This window comes from Molothrus aeneus, chromosome 3 (assembly GCF_037042795.1).
Source record: "Molothrus aeneus isolate 106 chromosome 3, BPBGC_Maene_1.0, whole genome shotgun sequence".
Taxonomy (NCBI): Eukaryota; Metazoa; Chordata; class Aves; order Passeriformes; family Icteridae; genus Molothrus; species Molothrus aeneus.
In genome coordinates, this window is record NC_089648.1 from 72,423,354 (window position 1) to 72,442,450 (window position 19,097).

Below are 19,097 nucleotides of genomic sequence, written 5' to 3' on the forward strand. Positions count from 1 at the left end.
AGTGCCCTTGGAGATGTTGTGCCACCGTGATGTGTGGCGCTGGCAAGGAGTGGGATTGTGGTCTGCACTGCTGCAAACAGGAGAGGAAGAGGTCATGGAAGTTTGGTGTTCCAAGAACTTGGGTTCCTAAAAATAGGGACTTTTCCTTGTTGTGTATCACAGAATTATAGAATGGCCTGGGTTGGAAGGGAGCTTAAATGTCATTTAGTTACAGCCCCCCTGCCATGGACACAGACACCTTCTGCTAGACCAGGTTGCTCACAGCTCCATCCAGCCTGGTCTTAAACATTTCCAGGGACAGAAGTTACATGGACACAGGGACTCTGTATGCATTTGGTAGTTTTTGCTGGCTTGTGACTCATTTATTTTAAGTAGAATAGATGTTTTTAGCAATTTCTGATGAGGGAAAATACCTACATTGCTGAATCAGGTGGATCAGAGATACTGGCAGTTTCTTTGGTCAGTACAAAAACACCTCAGAATTAATCTCTGTTGTACTCAGAAGTTTTTTGACCTGCAAATCCTTATCTATGCTTCAGCCCTGTATGATTAGTTATAACAGCAGATATGTGGCCACACTGAGGTATTCAGTGATAGATGTGTTTAGAAAGCATTTATGTCTGGCATATTCATCTATATGGGAGAAAAGCAGTAGGAAGGCAGCTGGGCTGGCATTTCACGTACATACTTTAAGCTTATGCATATACATATTTAATTGATGTTACATACATTTAATTCACATTAATTTCTATTTCAGCAACATTTTCTGCTTCCTAGGCATATCAATTAAAATATCTGAGAGTCATTGAAAGATGAATTATCTTTAATGTAAGTTCCTTTGAGGTTTAGTCAGTTATATTTCTGTATTACAGATGCAGAAAACTCTGCAGTCATGTTTATGGCCTAGAATACATTAAAATTCTGCTTAACTGTAATGCAGATTTATATGACACAATGTCTCCCAGTGTAGTGGTATCACACTGTAGATACAATAAAAAACCCAAGTTTTGAGCATGCCATCACCCTAGAATTATGCTGGTTTCACAACTATTTCATACCAAGTGTTGTTTTTTAATGTATAGAGAGGGGAAGGTTCCTGTTCACAGAGCTGGCCTTGGCACGGATGAATCACATGGAGCTCCTCACGTGGTATTTGTCAGCAGTGAGGGACCCCAGGTCAGGGTGTGCACAGAAGGACTGGCTATTGTCACAGGATGGGACAGGAACTGTCCCTGCAGTGCAGTCCTGCTGCCCCTCGTGATCCAGCAACTGCTGCTGCCCAGAAACCTTATTCCTTTCTTGGAAAAGGCAGCCTAAGGAAGGAAGCGCGTGTGCATGTGTAAAAGTTATTAGGAGCCATTTAAATGTTGAGGTTTTTGTCTTAACCTGGTAAGATCTGAATTTTACTGTATGGCTTTAATACTAAGTGTCTATTTTAAGGAAACAAATGGTCAGTTCATCTTATGAACCCACTGGAATGCTTGAAATCTAGATGTGCGAAAAGTAAGCAGCCCTAGGGATGCTGCACTACTCCAGTTACTTTCCTTTAAACCACATTCAGTTAATTATTCATGGAGGTCCCATAATCATGCCCATAATTATGCAAATACATCCTTAGAGTGATATCTTGGCATTTGGCATTGACTTTATCAGTCCTGCTTAATTTTAAGCATGTGTTTAAAAGTCTTGTTCCATTCAAAATCAAAACTAAGAAAATTAAAATTTTGCCATATATGAAGTATTTCTAAGTTGCTCTGTTGTTTTCTTTTCTGACCATTCAAAATGTTAACAATTTTAACTGTTTATATTATCATACCTTAGCAGCCATGTATTTAATTATAAAGATAATTAAACACTATTAAGCTCATTTTGATACCACAATGTATATCCCATTGAGTTTGATGGAGTAGTGACTAATTGTTGCTGACATTACAAGGAATAGGACTTTGTCTTTACATTTCTTATGTCTATATGAAAAATGGGTTCTCTGCATTCTTCTATTTCTTTCAGGGTTTTCCACTAAGTCTGTTGACATAATATCTATTGAAATATTATTAAAAAATGTCTATGTGGAAAGCTTTTTAATCCATTCTAGTATCTTCAACTAATTCCTTGGTTAAAAGAACGAGAATTTTTTATCCATACCTACAAATAAGAAATATATAATTCTGTTTTTAAAGATTTTTGAAAACTGATACAATCTTCTGGATCTTTATCCAGAAAACAAGTTGTTTAAAAAAAAAAAAAAAGGCAAGAATTCATCCATTAGAGAGCGCAATGTCTTTACTGCATTCCAGGAAACTTTGGATGTAGGCTTTGAAATTGTTTATGGGTTATTTTGTGCATTTCATCCCATGACATAGGTATGTTCTGATTTGATACCAGCATTTCTGTTTAGAAGCAGGTGGCTTTTATTGGGGGGGTGGAAGTGCTCAAGAATGTTCTACCTGGTCAAAAGGTAACAGTTCCATCTTCTGGTATCTGTCTGAAGTCAGGTCACAGTTCCCTGGGATGAGCAGTGCTATGATGTTTTAGAGTAGCTTGCTTAAATGTTTACCATACTGTTAAAGAGAAAGTAAAAACCTAATGTAATTTGAAAAAAAAACCCACAATATTTAGATGATCAGGTTATTTTCGCCAGGGAGAATACTTAGGCATCTTTTAACACAACTCAATTTGAAAGATATTCTTGCATCTGCTAACAGAATGGCAACAAAGTAACCCCACAGCAGGGAATAATCATTATGTCTGAAGGTGTAAGAGGCCTGGATTTGTTTTTGTAGTTGAGTCAAAAAGTTTATTCACTTCACAGGTTGGCTGCAGGAAGGAAAGCTGATCAATAGTTTAATTTAGCAATTCTAATTTATATTAGAGACTTCTGATTTAATTTTGATACCCACAAAACTTGCAACAAGTGGTGCAGATCTTGATGGGATCAGTCCAAGGTTTAATGACATTTTTATTTTTAATTGATAGTGATCTACAGTTGTAAGAGTGAGAAACTATCAGTAATGCACATCATCATTACAGATTCTAAAAAATAATCAGGTTTGGAACATGGACCCTTTCTGGTTTTGTTTCAGTTTTAGGAATTTCCCTTCCTTTGAGGAGCAATGTATGCATCTCAGGAAAATACAGGAAACTGTAAGGCAGAGTGGGCAGAAGAAGTGACTGCAAATGGCCTCATTCTTAAATAATCAGTAATGAATTACTGTTACCTCTAGGGTATCTTAAATTTGTAAGATCTGAGTAGAGGCAGAGTGCTTGAAGAAATGATAAAGAACAAAATTATGTGGTACTGTGGATTCAGATTGAATGAGTGTCTCATTGCTGCTTGCTGGATGAAGTTTTTCTTTCTTCTAGTTTTGATACCACGTGGCACTACTGTCTTTCTTTTAAGATAGACATATTCTTACCTTTCTAAAGGCTGAATTTGAGGTTTTGTCAATTAATAAATATATAAAAATAACCTAATTTACTACAGTTATTGAATTACTTGGTGTGGTCAGGTGACTACTTGTTTGCCAAGTAATTCCCCATTGGGTTAAACATTGTAGATAATTAAAATTCTTTGGCACTTTCATTGGCACTTTTTTTAGAACAGAACTATGGTTTCAAGCATATTATTGCTGAGCCTGCTGCTGCTTCCTTCCATGCTATGGTTTACGTGATTTGGGGGATTTTTTCAGTTAATCACAAAGAGGGTAATATCAGTGTTCCTAAATACACTTCAGTATGAAAGTACTTAAGCATATTTGGAGCTGTTTATGTCTAGAGTGCAGGTAAAACTCAGGTAATGTCTTATTATGTAAATTACACTGTAAAGCCTCAGGCAGTTTCAAAATGTTTGTATTGAGCTGTTGCTTCAATGTCTGCTAATGTAAATGAGTGAGGAAACCAGACTTTTTACAACCGTGACTCCAGAACTGCTTGTGGTGAACTGATTTACTTTCCATGAAGGACCTCTCACATGTGCAAATGAACACCAAAAATCCCTTATTCATCCCCTTCCATGAGATAAGGCTGCTCAAAGCCCAGTCCAGCCTGTCCTTGAGGGAAGGGACATCCACAACTCACAGTACAGAATTTCTTCCTTATACCTGAACTAAACGTACCCTCTTCCAATTTAAAGCCATTTTTCTTTCTCCTATCACTTCATGCCCTTGTAAAAAGGGCATGTCCCTCTCTATCTTGCTTGTAGCCCCTTTAAGTACTCAGTTTTGTACTGGTGGCGCTTGAGTCTCTATTTCACCTATCAGGTAAAACTCCAAGTAGAATAAAGCCATCACAGCAGTACCTTGGGCAGGTTGCCATGGTTGTATGCTGGGCATTTCAGATGGGTGGCTAAGAAAGAAACCTTCAGCATTTTCTTCAGGAAGGTTAAAAGGAAACTGCTATCTTGGTAACAGAGAATTAAATGTTAAACAGTGTAACAGAACACTGGAGAAGAAAAGATAAAAATCAGAATTTAAAGCAGTCATTTCACAAAAATGTGTTTCTTCCCCAAAGATACAAAATTTGCACTGAACAGCATATGCAAATGGTTACTTAAAGCATCAGCAACTGATAAAGAAACCTGCTACATTTATACAAAGTACAAGGTGAAATTCTATTTGCTCTGCCGAATTTTACCATTGATTTTCATAAATTCAGACTTTTGCAGGGGCTGTTTTGTCTGTTTTTCTTTTGCCAGTGGGCATCAGTGCTGGGAGTCACTGAGCCATGGTTGGTTCCCTCTGCTGTCAGGTCCCACTCCTTTGTGTGAAGAGGAGCCCAGGCAGAGATTACAAAGCTTTTCAAGGCAGGTAGCATTGGGAGTGTTGACTGAGTCCTGTGAGGTGGCACTGCATTGCAGAATATTTTGCAGATGTGCTGTGCTACAGCCCTCAGCACTGCTAGCAGGGGGTCATGTTCTCTGCTGCCATAAACTGATATTTTTGCAGTTTTTGACAGCTCTTTGCAGTCAGTTCTGTGCTACCAGTTTACTGCAGTAGGGAATAGAAGATAATAATTCTGAAGGGTTCTTATAATCTATCAGTTTTGAGGGATACAGGTGAAAGATGGAAAAATGTTATACTTGCCTAAGTAGATAATTTACTCCTTAAAAAGGATGTTGTTGCTACATAATTTACAATATTAAATTTAACATTTCTATGGACAAATGAACATAGAAACCTACACTTCTCTTTATACTTCTATTGAAACAGTGTCATCCAAGATGAATATTCACAAGGGCAAAGAAAAAGACTAAGTTTATTGGCTGCCATCCTGATGCCTATTATAGGAGCTGGTGAAACAGGAAGTGCATTACTGTTATTTTAGTATTATTCTGAAGAGTCATACTTAATTGAACATGTCAGTCTTGGCTGATACCACACTAATGAATAAAATTTTGGGATAGATTTTCAAGAAAAATTGCGGCTGGCCTAGCAAATTAAAAGTTACAGCTTGAATTCAGTAGAAGCATCAAACACTTCAGAAAATGTCACCCATCAATCTGTCCAATCACTGTGAACTACAGATTCTGTATTGTAACTTGGGCTGTTTTATGACTGCCCCTCTTAACTCCCTGCTTTTTCCCTTTTCTTTCTCTTAACATCATGGTGTGCACCTTCCCATTTTCTCTTACTTTGAAAATAATTCTTTTTATTTCCTGTCTGTGAAATAACATGGGTTGTCTTCCTTGGCCAGCTGTCCTACTCTGCTCTAAACTGTGTCTCTCCCTTGTTTGCTCTCAGTCCTTCTTTCTCTATTTGTATCTGTTTAAACTTCCCAAAGTTTTGAAGTGCTGTTTTCAATAGGTGTGACTGTTGGACTTGCCTACTGTGGTGCAGCACCTCATTTGTCATAACCAATGGAATCAATGCCTGTGAAGTGATACTCATCTATTTTTGTTCGCTTCAGTACACAGTTTCTACTGTCCTTTCCGTACAATCTCTGCTACACCTCCCCATTCTTGGTGGTGTGCAGAACATCATTCTTCTGGTTTTCTTCCATTGTTAATCTGTATAAAAGCAAGTTGTGTTGAAGTGTGCGGTGTTGTTTGTGTGGGTGAGTGGGGGGCATTGGCACAGCCTTGCCCTTGGCTTCAGAAACAAGAAATATAGCATGGACAATCACCTTCCCAGGGACTCAGACCTTTTTGCTTTTTGCTCCTTGAGGTCATTTTATGTTGGAAATTCAGATCTGCTCCTATACAGGGATGGGTCTCTAGCTTGTACCCTGCAAAGTGTGGGGTTTTTTGTAAGTTTGTTTTACTGTTTGTTTTCTCTCTTCATAATACAATGCTGAGAATTCTTACAGATTTCGCTTCCTGCAGTTATTCAGCTTACTGACTATAAAGTGCAGTCATTCAAATATAGAAAACTTTACCCTATACATTATGTAAATCACCCATATAACATTTGCTTTATGCTCATTAAAGTGCTTGGAATGGAGATGTTGATTGGCGTGGAACTGCATAATAAAACACTTCTTAATGGTGTTTGCCTTGCACTGGGGACAACCAACAAAATTCTGCTTCAAAGTTTGTACTGTTATTTCATAATTACTTGATAATAGTTACTCTGAACAGAGGGGAGCAAGACTGGAAATGTAAAATAAAATAAATTTTTAAGAGATAATTTTAAAAGTTCAGAGTGCTCCTGTATGCTTTTAATAAAAATCTGGGGTTCAGTAGTTGTCATGTTTATTAGTTCATTCTGTCAGACTACTCCTGTACTAATTTAATTATAATACAGCTTCCTTTGAAAAACATATTAGGTGTTAAACAAGTGTCCCAGCAATAGGTGTGTAGAAAGCAAAGGAAATCAATAGTTCAATTTGTATAATAAGGCCCTGTTATTTTTCTAGTAAAGAAAGTATTACATATGACCACTTCAGTGTCTTGAGTAAATGGTAATTTATTTGTGGAGGATACCTTTACAAAAAGTAATTGCTCTAATAAACACTAATGAGTGGTGTGTTTATCTTAAAAATTGCATGAACAGTTCCTGAGGGTGCTAGGGCCAGACTAAGGTCTAAGGGTTAATCTAAAACACAATGCTTTAAGACCTGGTTCTTAGTGTCAGGAGGAGTTCTTCAATATTTATTTAACATTCTTTCAGGGTTTCCATCCTATTTCTTTGGCATTTTATTGCTTGCTGATACAAATTATCCATGGTTCACTAATCAAGTGAAAATGAAACAGTCAGGCTTTGAGCAATATATCTTTAGGGGATGCCCATACTAGACCCACAAACATTAAGTCTCAATTTTTAAGCTTACAGTTCTATTTTAACACTTTCAAATGGCATGGTTCAGTTTTGAGGAATTATGGTCTTTTGCTATGAAGAAAAAAAGCATTCAAATTATTTATTTAATTTCCAGAATTAGACTTCATATTATGCACACCATTTTAACAGCTAATCTAAGTAATTCAGTTACAGTTTCTGCCTCTTACTACATAAAGGAAAAGAGAAAAACTTTCCTGGTGATACTTCATCTAAACACAGATTATTCAGTCAAAACTACTGCTGCTCCCACCAGTCTCTATGTGTTTGTGGTGGAAAAAAATAGGTGGTATGTAAAGTCTAAAACACCTGACCCAATATGTTGGTTTTACTTGGGTATTTGGTGGAGATGCAGAGGAATTTATATGTCCCTGAACTACCCCATTAGTTCAGTCTCCAGACAATTGTCCTTTCCCTGCAAAAGGTCCAGTTCTGAAAATTCTTAACCACATGAGTTTATAGAAGTGATTGACTGAAGTTTGTCCTTAGATATCCTGCTACCATTTCTTAGAGTCAATGGTCCATGGAAGAGGAAGATACAGTGCAGGTAGACCAGTGGTTTTTACTTCACTTTCCTTCATTATGTGTAATTGCAGGTCACCTTTCCTCATGGTTCTTTACTTGTTCAGGAGTAATTCGGAGGTCTTGTTTATGAGCTGATCTTGGGACATACTTCAAAGGCACTCCATGGCAAGTAGACAAGTGTCCATATATACTGAGCTCAAATACTCAGTCACCTGTTGTGACCAGGGCAGTTCAGAGTTTGGACATGTAAAATTGTGAAATTTGGGAAGTGCAAAGATGTGCAGAGATTTGAAGGTCCTGTTAGAAAGTCAGACCTCTGGTATCTTTTTGAATCTTCCAGTAAAAAAAAGTCTATGATTCAGCAGACTTTTTAATGAAAGGCTAACTTTTATGAATTGGCAGCCTCAAGTCTGCTCATAAAACTGCTACACTTTTTTTCTGCGTAAGAATTTCCCTTGCACACACAGCAGAAAAACAAGCAAACACAATTCTCTGTTATTTCCCTGAAAACCAAAGTCCTCTTTCCTAGCAAGATTAACTTGTTTACTATTCTTAGAGCAAACAGTTTATTTTAATCTATCATTGTTTTCTACCTGTAGTTTTAGCAGAGGTTAGAAAAAGACATTCATTCAAGTGATGGTGCATTTGTTTTTCCAAAGGCACATCAGAAAATTAACGCTTTGCCAAAAAAAATAAAGAAATACAGTATTTCTTTTAATACACCTATAAATAAAGTCTTAAAATCATGTCTTGGCCCAGATGGGGTGTTTGTAGCATAAGGTACAAGTCGTATAATTTCTACTATCTGAAAACTGCTTAAATGCGCTCTCCTTCAGCCATGGCATGTATTCCACACCTGAGGTGAAGTCACTCTGGTCTCTTCTTTGATGTCGAGCCATTGGAGTGCTGACTGCCAGTGTGTTTGTGCAAGTCTGTTTGCTTACACAAAGAACCCATTTAAGCTTCTCCACCCAAGAAATTCATGTTGATTTTGGATAATCCCTGGGCGATTTTATTCTGTAAAATAAATAAATAAATCTTTCCAACTTGTGATGCAGCCCAGCTCTTGCACATTTTGGACTATTAGAAGTGTAGCATTTGTGTTGGGGAAACATGAAGTGACACGAGGCGTGGGCAATTTTATGTTTGTCCAGATGTCAAATAGGATGTCTATTTCAGTATTTCATGGTTATGAAATACTGCAGCTTCACCTGAGGAGTGTGGAGTTGGTCCACGATGAGAGTTCTGCATGAGGATTACCAGACCCCACACTGCATGCTCATTCCCCAGTGAGGCTTCTCTAGGAATAGTTCCAAGGTGATTGGGTTTGGCAATAAACCACTATTTCAGAAGAAAAGGAAAGGTTGTATTAAACAGCTGAAACAGTTCTCTGGAGTCAGCTGTCAGGACTCACTGGCAGTCTCAGAGGGGTTCTCTGTGTGTGCAACACAGGCCAGTAGCCAAGGGAATCAGAGCATCTTTGCTCTGAGTGTGTGAGGAGGGCTGCACTGGGGGTGATTTGGCCCACAGTAGAATGAGTGTCCATGATCATCATCAGTCACAACTGACCCATCCATCCAATTAAAAATCGCTTCTGCAGCCTCAACTCTCCCTAGCTCCCTTAAGGAAACACTGGTGCACAGGCTTGAATTGAGTGTTCTCAAGTCTGGCCAAAAGCAAGGAGGCAAAAGCCATTGTTTTCACTTTATTCTGAATCCCCAGCCATGTCCTTCCTCAGGGTTCTTGTTCTGGCAACACAACTGTTCTGAACAGGCCAATAGCTTTCGATATGTTGGCCAGGATGCCTACACTGCTAGTTATTAGGTAAATAAACATTAAATTAGGTATGTAATGTCTTAGCTAATTAACTGTATTTGTCTAACATAGTTAATCTAAACTTGGAAAGGATTGAGATGGGCTTACACTGTCTCTGCTGTGCTATTTATTAATTTCATGGCAGCAGTCTTCAGCAGTTCTTTTAGCAGATGCTGAATTCGTATACGGAAAAGCCATTAACCTCGTGAGACTGAATAATACAAATAAAAATTTGTCTTGTTTCCTCCTTGGTTTTTGGGGTCTTATGAACCATGAAAAGTTCTCTACAAGATTCATACACCTACTTTACCTCATCTCCCTTGCTTTAACTGGAAAATAAGCTGAAAACACTTATTTTCAATAATTGAAATCAAATGTAAAGCATTAAAAGATGTGCTGATAAACTGAGATGGCAGGGCCTGAGTGAAACAATACAGAAATTATAGCAAATGAAACAATGATTACTCAACACTATATATGTTACCAACACATATATATTGCAATTTGTGTTGAAATATATATATATACTTAATATAACTTATTCTTTCTCTTGTTGCTTTATCCAGTGGGCCATCATGTTTCTACTATGCTGGTGTTTTTTGTGTTACGTATACCTGTAATTAGACTTGGGATGTAGACCACCAATTCCTGCATGAGGCTGAGCTGCTGTGTAATTTCATGTAGGAAAGGCAGCTTTTGCTAAAAGTAGAAACTAAATTTAAAAACAGTGTTTTTGCCTTAGGCTTTTATTTAGGGTTTTGGAAAATAGAACAAACTCTTTGTTTTCCATTACATGAAGAAAGCCTAATAAACAAAGCATCACTTCTCATCTAATTTTGCATTCCTTGGGTGTATTTTGGTAAACCCTTTTTTGTTTTGAGTAAATTGCTCTAAATTATGCTGGGATATGAGCATCGGTAGTTTTAGCAGAAATACTAGTTTAACTGAAGAACAACTTTGTTGGGACTTTGATGGTAATTATTTAAACTCAGAAAACATCCATCTTGAGCAATTATTTTGCTTCTAAAGGGTATGTTTCCTACAGATGATCAAAAAGGTGATGTAGTGCCAGCCCACTTGGGCTACCAGTTAGTTCTGTCAACCTCCCAATAACTTCACTACAGCAGTGTTAGTAATCTTTAGTATTTGAGGTTACTGTCCAGTTGCCATGAAATTTACTGTGTATGAATTAAAGCACTGACAACCATACTTTGATAAATCCTGTTCACAGTCATAGGCAGTTAACTCATAGTTACCTCTTTCCTCAAGCAGGTGCAGAACAATCTGAAACAGAACTACGATTCTGACTTTCTTGTACAGTAGTTTTTCAATGCATTTCAGTCTTTTTAATGTATTTATCTTTACAATGTCTTTGCCTGATGGACATTTTCTTGCACATTTATTTTTCACACAGGGGACTGTTGCAGAGCTCAGAAGACACCAAGTGGGAAGTTAAACACCTTACTGGGCCAGTTAGGGCTGTGTGTGCACTCTGTTAGCTGCTCCTGAGTTGTTAGAGGTGGGTGGCTTTTGCCAGAAGCCTAGGAGCCGTCTGTAGGACCATGGCTCAGTAACTTGCTGGTCCCCACTGTGTGTCCAAACTATGCTGCTAGGAGGTTTAGCTTACTTCAGGCTAAAACTGCACTGCTAGTCAGCCTGTAAGGAGCATAAAAGATCAGAGGTTTAATCTGTAGTATGAAACTGAATCCTGAGATAATAGCACAGATTTAAGAGATTAAGTGATGTTAGTACCACTCCATCTTGTCTAGATAAGCTAGGGCATTCATTCCCTCATTCTTTTTGTCTCTTTTCTATAACTCTTTTTTTGTATTTCTTCTTACAGTCATGTTGGTAGAGTAGTCCGGCATAAACTGGAGTGGTGTATCCTTAACTTAGCGTTTAGTTTAGTGGGTAAAGCACTTTTCTAGCAGATGAAAGAGCTGTGAACCCCCTTAGACGGGGGAACTTCAGATGCATGTCACCCTTGTAGTAAGCAAGTTAAAGATGCCTGAATTGCTGTATATTTTTACAGACACCAGTTCAATTTGTCTTGTTGACTTGCCAGGAAGCAAGCAGCCAAATTCTCATCATGAGGGATTGCCCAAGCTCCTTTAGAAGGTCCATGGCAAAGCAGGAATGAAATTGTACAGTAATCTAGAACCATGAAGCTCTAACTTGATTTTCCTCTTTGCAGCTGAATTGACAATGAAAAGAATCTGCTTTAACAGGGATATTTTATGTAGGTGCTAGTGTTCTGTGTTGACACATAGGCATTTTCTCTTTTTCCTCATTCCCTGGGACATTTTTGTGCATCTTTAATACAGGATATTTTGAATAACTGAAGGTTGCTAGTGCATGATGACATATATGGTAGCTTGTCTTCTGTGGGGAGGGACTCATACCTGGACAGTATTGCTGTTGTAGGTCCTGATCTCTCAATGTAAAGTTGGATTGATTTAAGCTGATCCAATGCCATGAGTTTGGTTTTGTTCTGAATGAAGGAGATTAAAATAGTGGATGATGTGCTATGAAATCTCCATGTGTTTACATATCTTGTGGTGGTTCCCACGCTACACATAAGGCTTTACATCCTGTGCATGTGACTTATCAGTCAGTATTTTCCAGTAGTGGTAATTGAAAATTAAATTTTTAGGTCTGGTGAGGGCTTTTTTGGTTTTTTTTTTTGTGTTTGGTTTATTTGGATTTTTTAAAATTAATACATGTTTTTATTTCAGTGTTCTACAAAGAAGAGGGGCAAAAAAAAAAAAAAAAGACATGCCTGAAATTTTATTCACTGAACCAAAAGACTTCTTTTCTTTTATGTTTCAGACACAGATATTAAGGAGCTAGAGGATGTTTTTGGACTTAACGGACAAGTAGAGCATAAGCTGAACTTCCTCAAAAAGAATGTATCAAAAGATATAAAGCTGGTACTGATTGCTCATTCTATTGGTTGCTACATCACCCTGGAGATGATGAAACGAGCATCAGAACTTCAGGTACATGAACCTTCTGGAGTGGGAGTTGCTTTATTAGCAAAGCAGTACACGTGGTCAGCCTATGGCTAATGCCATGTATTTCCTGTCGAAACTCGATTCTGTTATACACAAATAAACAAACAAACAAAAAAAAGGCTTGATCCTAGTAACATATAAAGTAACAAACATCCTAATAACAAATAAATACATATTTATGACTTCCTTGTTCTCATTTTTAATTGATTTATAAGCAAATCACTAGATGTTTGGCAATTGCATTATGTGTTACACCAAAAATTAAGACTGGTTGTGATTTTTATAGTGATCTCATATCTTGAGGCAAACTGATTGCTGGTTAGACATGGGAAAATGTATAGGAATGAATAGTAACATAAATTATGAAAGACATTGATTTTAAAATTTAATACAAATATCACTGCTTCTGCAATTCAGTCTTGGTTTGTGTAACTCAATGAGAGTAAGAGCTGTAACTGCATGTTCTGTATATCTGAACATTTTCCTTTGTCCCTGTGAAGCAGTAAGAAGGCTGAAGCAGGACCATATCCTTGCCCTCTGTAAATGGCAAACTGTGCTCAGTACTAACTGTCTGTTAGTGGCTGATAAATGGAGAATAGGGAGTTTTTATTCTTAAACATTCACTCTTACTAAATGATTGTTTCCTCCTTTACTTTATAAAATCTTCAGTGGAAGGAAGTTCCATGTTAGTGGTGACATGAAGTCTGGGGTTAATATATGCATGTGGTTAATATATGTAATGTATGTGGTTAATATATGCATATCCACTGCTTCATAACCAATTCCACCATTAACTTCTTCCTTTAAAGGTAAAAGGAACTAAAAATGAGAAACATGAGGATAAACTGACATATAATAATAACAGGCATATTTCACTTTGTGATTGTAAACAAGAATATTTTTAAACAAGAGAAATTATATTTTCAGAAAGGAGCATTTTAGAAAATATGTGCATTAATTTGTCCAAACATGCCAACTTTTTAGGAGTCAAAATCTTTAGTCTTTATTGCTCAAGTGATTTTATCTACTTTCAATTAAACTAAAAATTGTTGAGTAGCATTTTTACACCTGGCTCACCAGATGCTGGCAGCTTTTTGTCAGTATTTTGAAATGTAGGGATCTTTGGGACCCTCTTAGACCTCATGGTGCATGGTGTGCATAAAGTTAATATATGGCAAGCTACATTTAAGATGCATTCAACAATAGAAAATATTTGTGTAAGCCAGAGAGTATTGTGCAATCTTTGTCCCTTTGCCAAAAATAAGTTAACTCTTAGGTTTTATAACATATGAAGTGTGATAATAAGAAACTTGTGTTTCCATCTCTCCCTTTATTTTTACTGGAATATTTGATTCCCACAAGATTTTGAGCACATGTGTATTTTAGTAGCTAGATCATTTGATTTTATATTTGTGTAGTTCTTGGTGATATTTTTTCATTATATGAATTTTGGGTTTGGTCTTTAAATTCTCTGCTTTGCAAAGAGCCTTTCATTATTTACAATTTATTATTCTGAGCTGGAGGTTAATTTGTTGTATTTTTTATTCAAATAATCCAGTAAACATTTATATTTGGAATGTATGTTTAGCAGATTTGATATTTAGAATCACAGCATCATAGAATTGTTAAGTTTGGGAAAGATCTCTAAGGTCATTGAGTGCAGTTGTCAATGCAGCACTGCTGTGTTCAGCACTAAACCATGTCCCCACAGTGCCACATCCACGTGTTTCTGGAATACTTCCAGGATGGTGATTCAACCACTTCCCTGTGCAGTCTGTTCCAGTGCCTGACCCCGCTTCACTGAAGACATTTTTGTTTCACAATTTAAAGCTCTTCTGTAGTCCAACCACTTATAGACTAGATTGTTCCTCCCTAAGCATGCATCAAAAGGAGAAAGTACATCCCCCTTCTCTCTCCTCCTTGGTTCCTCTCCAGCTGTCAATTTTCACAGAATTACAGAATCATCAGGGTTGGAAGAGACTTTCAAGATCAAGTCCAGTCATCAACCCAGGACCACCATATTCATCCCTAACCCATATCCCCAGGTGCCTTACCCAGTATGCCTTTTCAACACTTCCATAGACAGTGCCTCCACTACCTCCCAGGGCAATTTATTTCAATGCCTAACCACTCATTCAGTGCAAAACCAATTTCTAATAACTAATCTGAATCTCCCTTATGCCATTTCCTCATATGTTTTCCCTTGAGACAGGGCAAAAGAGACTGACACCCATGTCACTGCAGCATTCTTTCAGTTGTAGAGGTCTCCCCTGAGCTTCCTCTTCTCCAAACTAAAAAACCCAGCTCCTTCAGTCACTTTCCATAAGACTTGTCATCTAGACTCTTTACCAGCTTTATTGACCTTCTTTGAACCTGAATGCTGCTGCTATCTATGGCCCCTGTGTTCTGCAGCTAAATGGAGTACTGCATTTTTTTCCTTAAACTTGTGTGAAATAATGCTTTCCTCTTTAATTAAGAGAAATGAAATAGGAATTGCCAATTTATTCCAGCATTAATTCAGTTTTGGAGCCCATCCCTATTTTCCCATTGACTCTCAGGGAGGCTTCCATTGAGTGTTCCTTCAGGAGACCCATTAACACAAACTTATTCTTAGGTTGGTGCCTTTAACCAAGTCTGATTAGTAGAGAAGGGCACACATGTTACATCCATACTTGTAACTAAGCAGGGCTATGGCACAGATTTTAGCACTGGGACAGTGATGCTTTAAACTTGTCTTTAAGTGACTTTCTGGCCCAAAGGAAGCAGCAACTCCCAGTAGCACTCTTGCATGGTTCTGGGCTTGGCTGAGGTCCAGGACCATTCCCAGTAGTTAGTTTGGATGCTGGCATCCTCTTTGGAGGCAGGAGACTCATCTATGTGAGCACAGACCATCCCATGCCCTCCTGTTCAGTGAAAAGCTGCAGAATAATTCCTGGCTGCTCTGTTTTCTGGCTCACGAGTAACCACAAACACTTTCCAGTTGTCATGGTGGGCTTCAAGTCTTAAGAACATTCACCTCTCCGTGGGAAGTAGAGCATCCAGATTTTGCCAGACTGCTAAAAAATTTTGGCACTTGGAAGGAAAAAAATCAGCCTCACTTTGTGAAGATGGAAAACTGCAGTAATGTACAGCTTCCTTGATTCCTTGATACTTGCTCTTAACCTCATAATCTTCTTCACTCTTTATTCAGACAACAGAACTGAAAAATGAAGCTCAGTGACAAAATTATTTTCTCAGTTGTTGGAACATGCATCTGACCCATAAATATGCTACATCCTCCACGCATTCTATTCTAAAATGGAAATCCTTACTTGGAGAATTTCCTTGCATTTTACTGGCAACACTACTGAGTGTTTCCTAAAACACTCCGTTTAATCATTAATTTAATCAAAGATTGACAAGTTTCCTTGCTAGTGAAATTCAATCTCTTACAGCATTACTCTTTCATTTGCAGTGATGCTTTTGAAATGCTAACACCTTTGTGGTAGTAAATTAACTCTTGTTGGTGAGTACAATATAAATATTGCTCTTCCTGTAAAACTCATTGAAGAGGATGAGTTTAAAACCTCTGAGTTTTATCAAATTAAGAAAATTAAATTTCTGTAATATGTAAATCAAACCCATGCATTGCTACTGTGTCTCAGTGGTGTGAAGAAATATTGGGTATTGCTGGAATTTGTTGATTTCATAAATGATAGCTAAAACCACAGAACTTGGAATAGTTGTGCATAAAACACATTTCTAAATTGGAAACCCTGACACATCATTTCTGTGCACATACTGATTATTTAGTTTCAGTTACTGAACACTTGATTGTGAGTATGGGAAGCACTTTCATAATGTTAGGAAAGAGAAAACAACCATGTTTTTAAATATGGGTACTTCAACAAGAAAACAAAGTTCTTTACTCTGGAACTACTGGAAATCTACAGGATCTGTGAGATTGTGAGATTGAAGGAGGGAGATTTTTTTAACAGTACAGGAACTACTAAGCATGTCTGACCTTTGAGATCGTAGGGAATCTTTTCAGCAGGATTAAAGGAAGGGGGAAAGAATATATGAAAGCAGTGACAGTCGTTCAGTTTCTGTTTTGCTATGATTAGAACCTAAATATGTCATCCAATACTCATGGTGTCACCATTACAGAAAACATCATCTGAAAGGATAGCAATGTAGCAGGTTGTGACTAGAAGTTCTTGTGTTTTATGGAAAGAGAGAAAAGATGAAAATATAACTGAGAGAAATATATCATGAGAGAAAAAGGAATATAAATTTTTATTCCATATTTGAAAGTTTCATTTGATATAATAGCATCTGATTCCACTGTTGATTACCTAAATTAGATGTCATGGTACTTTAAACAAAGTCAGTTTATATAGCTGTTGTCTTGGTGAATTAACTTCCGATGGTCTCACTGTCTATTATAAAATATGCTTGGCAAAGCATATTTTTAACCACCTTGAATGCTCCTTTTCAACAGTAAGCTTATCTCAGATGTTTTGAAAAGTACAGTGAGACCGCATAAAATAGACAAGTATTATAGAAATATCTATTGAGAGAGGGAGTAATAAATATATGAATTTCTTGTTAGTTGCAGGCCTAAATGAAAAAGTGAAAAAAATCAGCATAAAAATAAAAATGGGTAAAAGACTTACAGTAACACAAACTCAGTGACAATATTTGTGAAATTATTATACAGGGAAAGAAACAGATGGCTATGCTTAGCAGACTTCACAAGGGAATTGGTGTACATTTCAGATAAATGTGTATCTTGTGAAGAGAGCTATGATTTTCTAGGCCATGATATAAAACTAAACTGGGTCTGGTGTTGTTTTCTTCTTCAGTTCATGCATCCACATACAAAATGTGAAATACATATTAAAAGAACAAGCAAATGGCATTGGGCTCATATACACTCACCTTCATCCCCCTTTACATGTTGAGGAAGCAAGAAAAGACTTACTCTGACACAATTTTACACAGATTTAAACATCGATATAAGTTCAGTTGCCTTCAGGGAGATGAGTGTGTTAATTTAACTTTATAGGTGTTTTAAGTGGGTCTCTGAGTTGGATTATTTTTATGAGACACAGAGAGAGATTTGGCAGTTCTATCAGTTCTTGGTGTATCGAGTCTTTGGAAGCATATACAAGGAAGCCCAGGCGGTCTGAGACAGCAATTGAAATAAAATTTGCTTTAGTTGACAGTTTACACATTACAGAGTCTGCAAAATCCACCTTGGAACTCTGGATAATGCTTCAGGCAGTATCAGTAATTCTGATGGAGCAGGCAGTAAAGCAGCAATAGGAACATGGGGCATATGCAAACATTATGCAGCTCGCTCGCCTGGAAGAAGACAGAAGGAATGCAGATGATTTATTAAATCTAACCAAATAAAATAAATAAGATATTGTAAGATACTTTATTAAATCTAACCAAATAAAATAAATAAGATACAAATAAAATAAAATAAGCATCAAAGAAGTTGCTATGAAGATTTGTAGAAAGTTTTTTTTTTTTCCTAAAAAAGAAAATATGAAAAAATCTTCACATGAAAAGCTAAGGCAAATATAAAATATGCTCTCTGTTTGGGTGGGAGGCTGCAAAATAAGGAGATGGGTTCATGGCAAACAAAGGTTTTTAAGGGAAATAGTAACTTTTGACTGAGACACTCATAAAAAGCTTGGATTTAAAATTTCAACAAACCTTGAAAACACCATCAGCAAAAGGCCGATAACTGCAGAATGAGGTTGAAAGTGTCAGCTCACCCAAGAGACTGCTAGCAACCATTATTTTCACTGCCTTGATGACAGACCCTAACCCTGAGGGATCCAGTTATATTGTCTTCTACCTTTCCCCTTCAAAAAAAAGCTTTAAAAATGTAAACTGTAAGAAAATGCAGCAGTCAACAGGCAGACGGCTCTTTTGTATAACCCTCAATGGACAGCCTTTGTCAGCAGGAGCAGGCACTGTCCATTACCATGTGCTGTGTAGGTCTGCTAGAAATTACTTCACAGGCAAACAACCCCACCTTGTAATACAGCGAACAAAAGAATGTTAAGCGTCTCAAGGATGCAAAAAAAAATTCAGGAAACTTAAAATGAAATGAGATAAACCCTGTTGAAGGTGATACAACTCTTAAGATGTGATGTACCTGAGGGAGGTTTAAATTTTGAACAGTTTGCCATGTGTGTATCCATAGTGTACTTTGTGTGGTTTTTGAAGTGGGTGAGGCAGGTAGGTGTCACCTGCTTTATCCTAGATCTCTATGGGGAATAATGGATTACATATCCTTCAATAATCTCCTAAGTCAAGAAAATTTGCTCTCCATAAGTGAAGATGAGATTGGTGAATAGCAGAGTGACCATTTTTGCAATTAAAAGACAGGCTTGACAAAATCAGCAACACTGGATCTGTCAGCTTGTAATTACCAAGCAGATGAATGATAGCTTTTGCTTTTAACACTGATCAC

General features: G+C 37.3%; 1 protein-coding gene across 2 annotated transcripts in view; it reads left to right on the forward strand.

Moving 5' to 3' along the window:
* LDAH (lipid droplet associated hydrolase) overlaps positions 1-19,097 on the forward strand; it is a 117,590-nt gene that overhangs the window by 39,897 nt on the left and 58,596 nt on the right. For both annotated transcript variants that reach the window (XM_066547163.1, XM_066547164.1), the window contains one exon: positions 12,441-12,610. In XM_066547163.1, the coding sequence (XP_066403260.1) occupies positions 12,441-12,610 (170 nt within the window). The remainder of the gene's footprint in view (positions 1-12,440; positions 12,611-19,097) is intronic.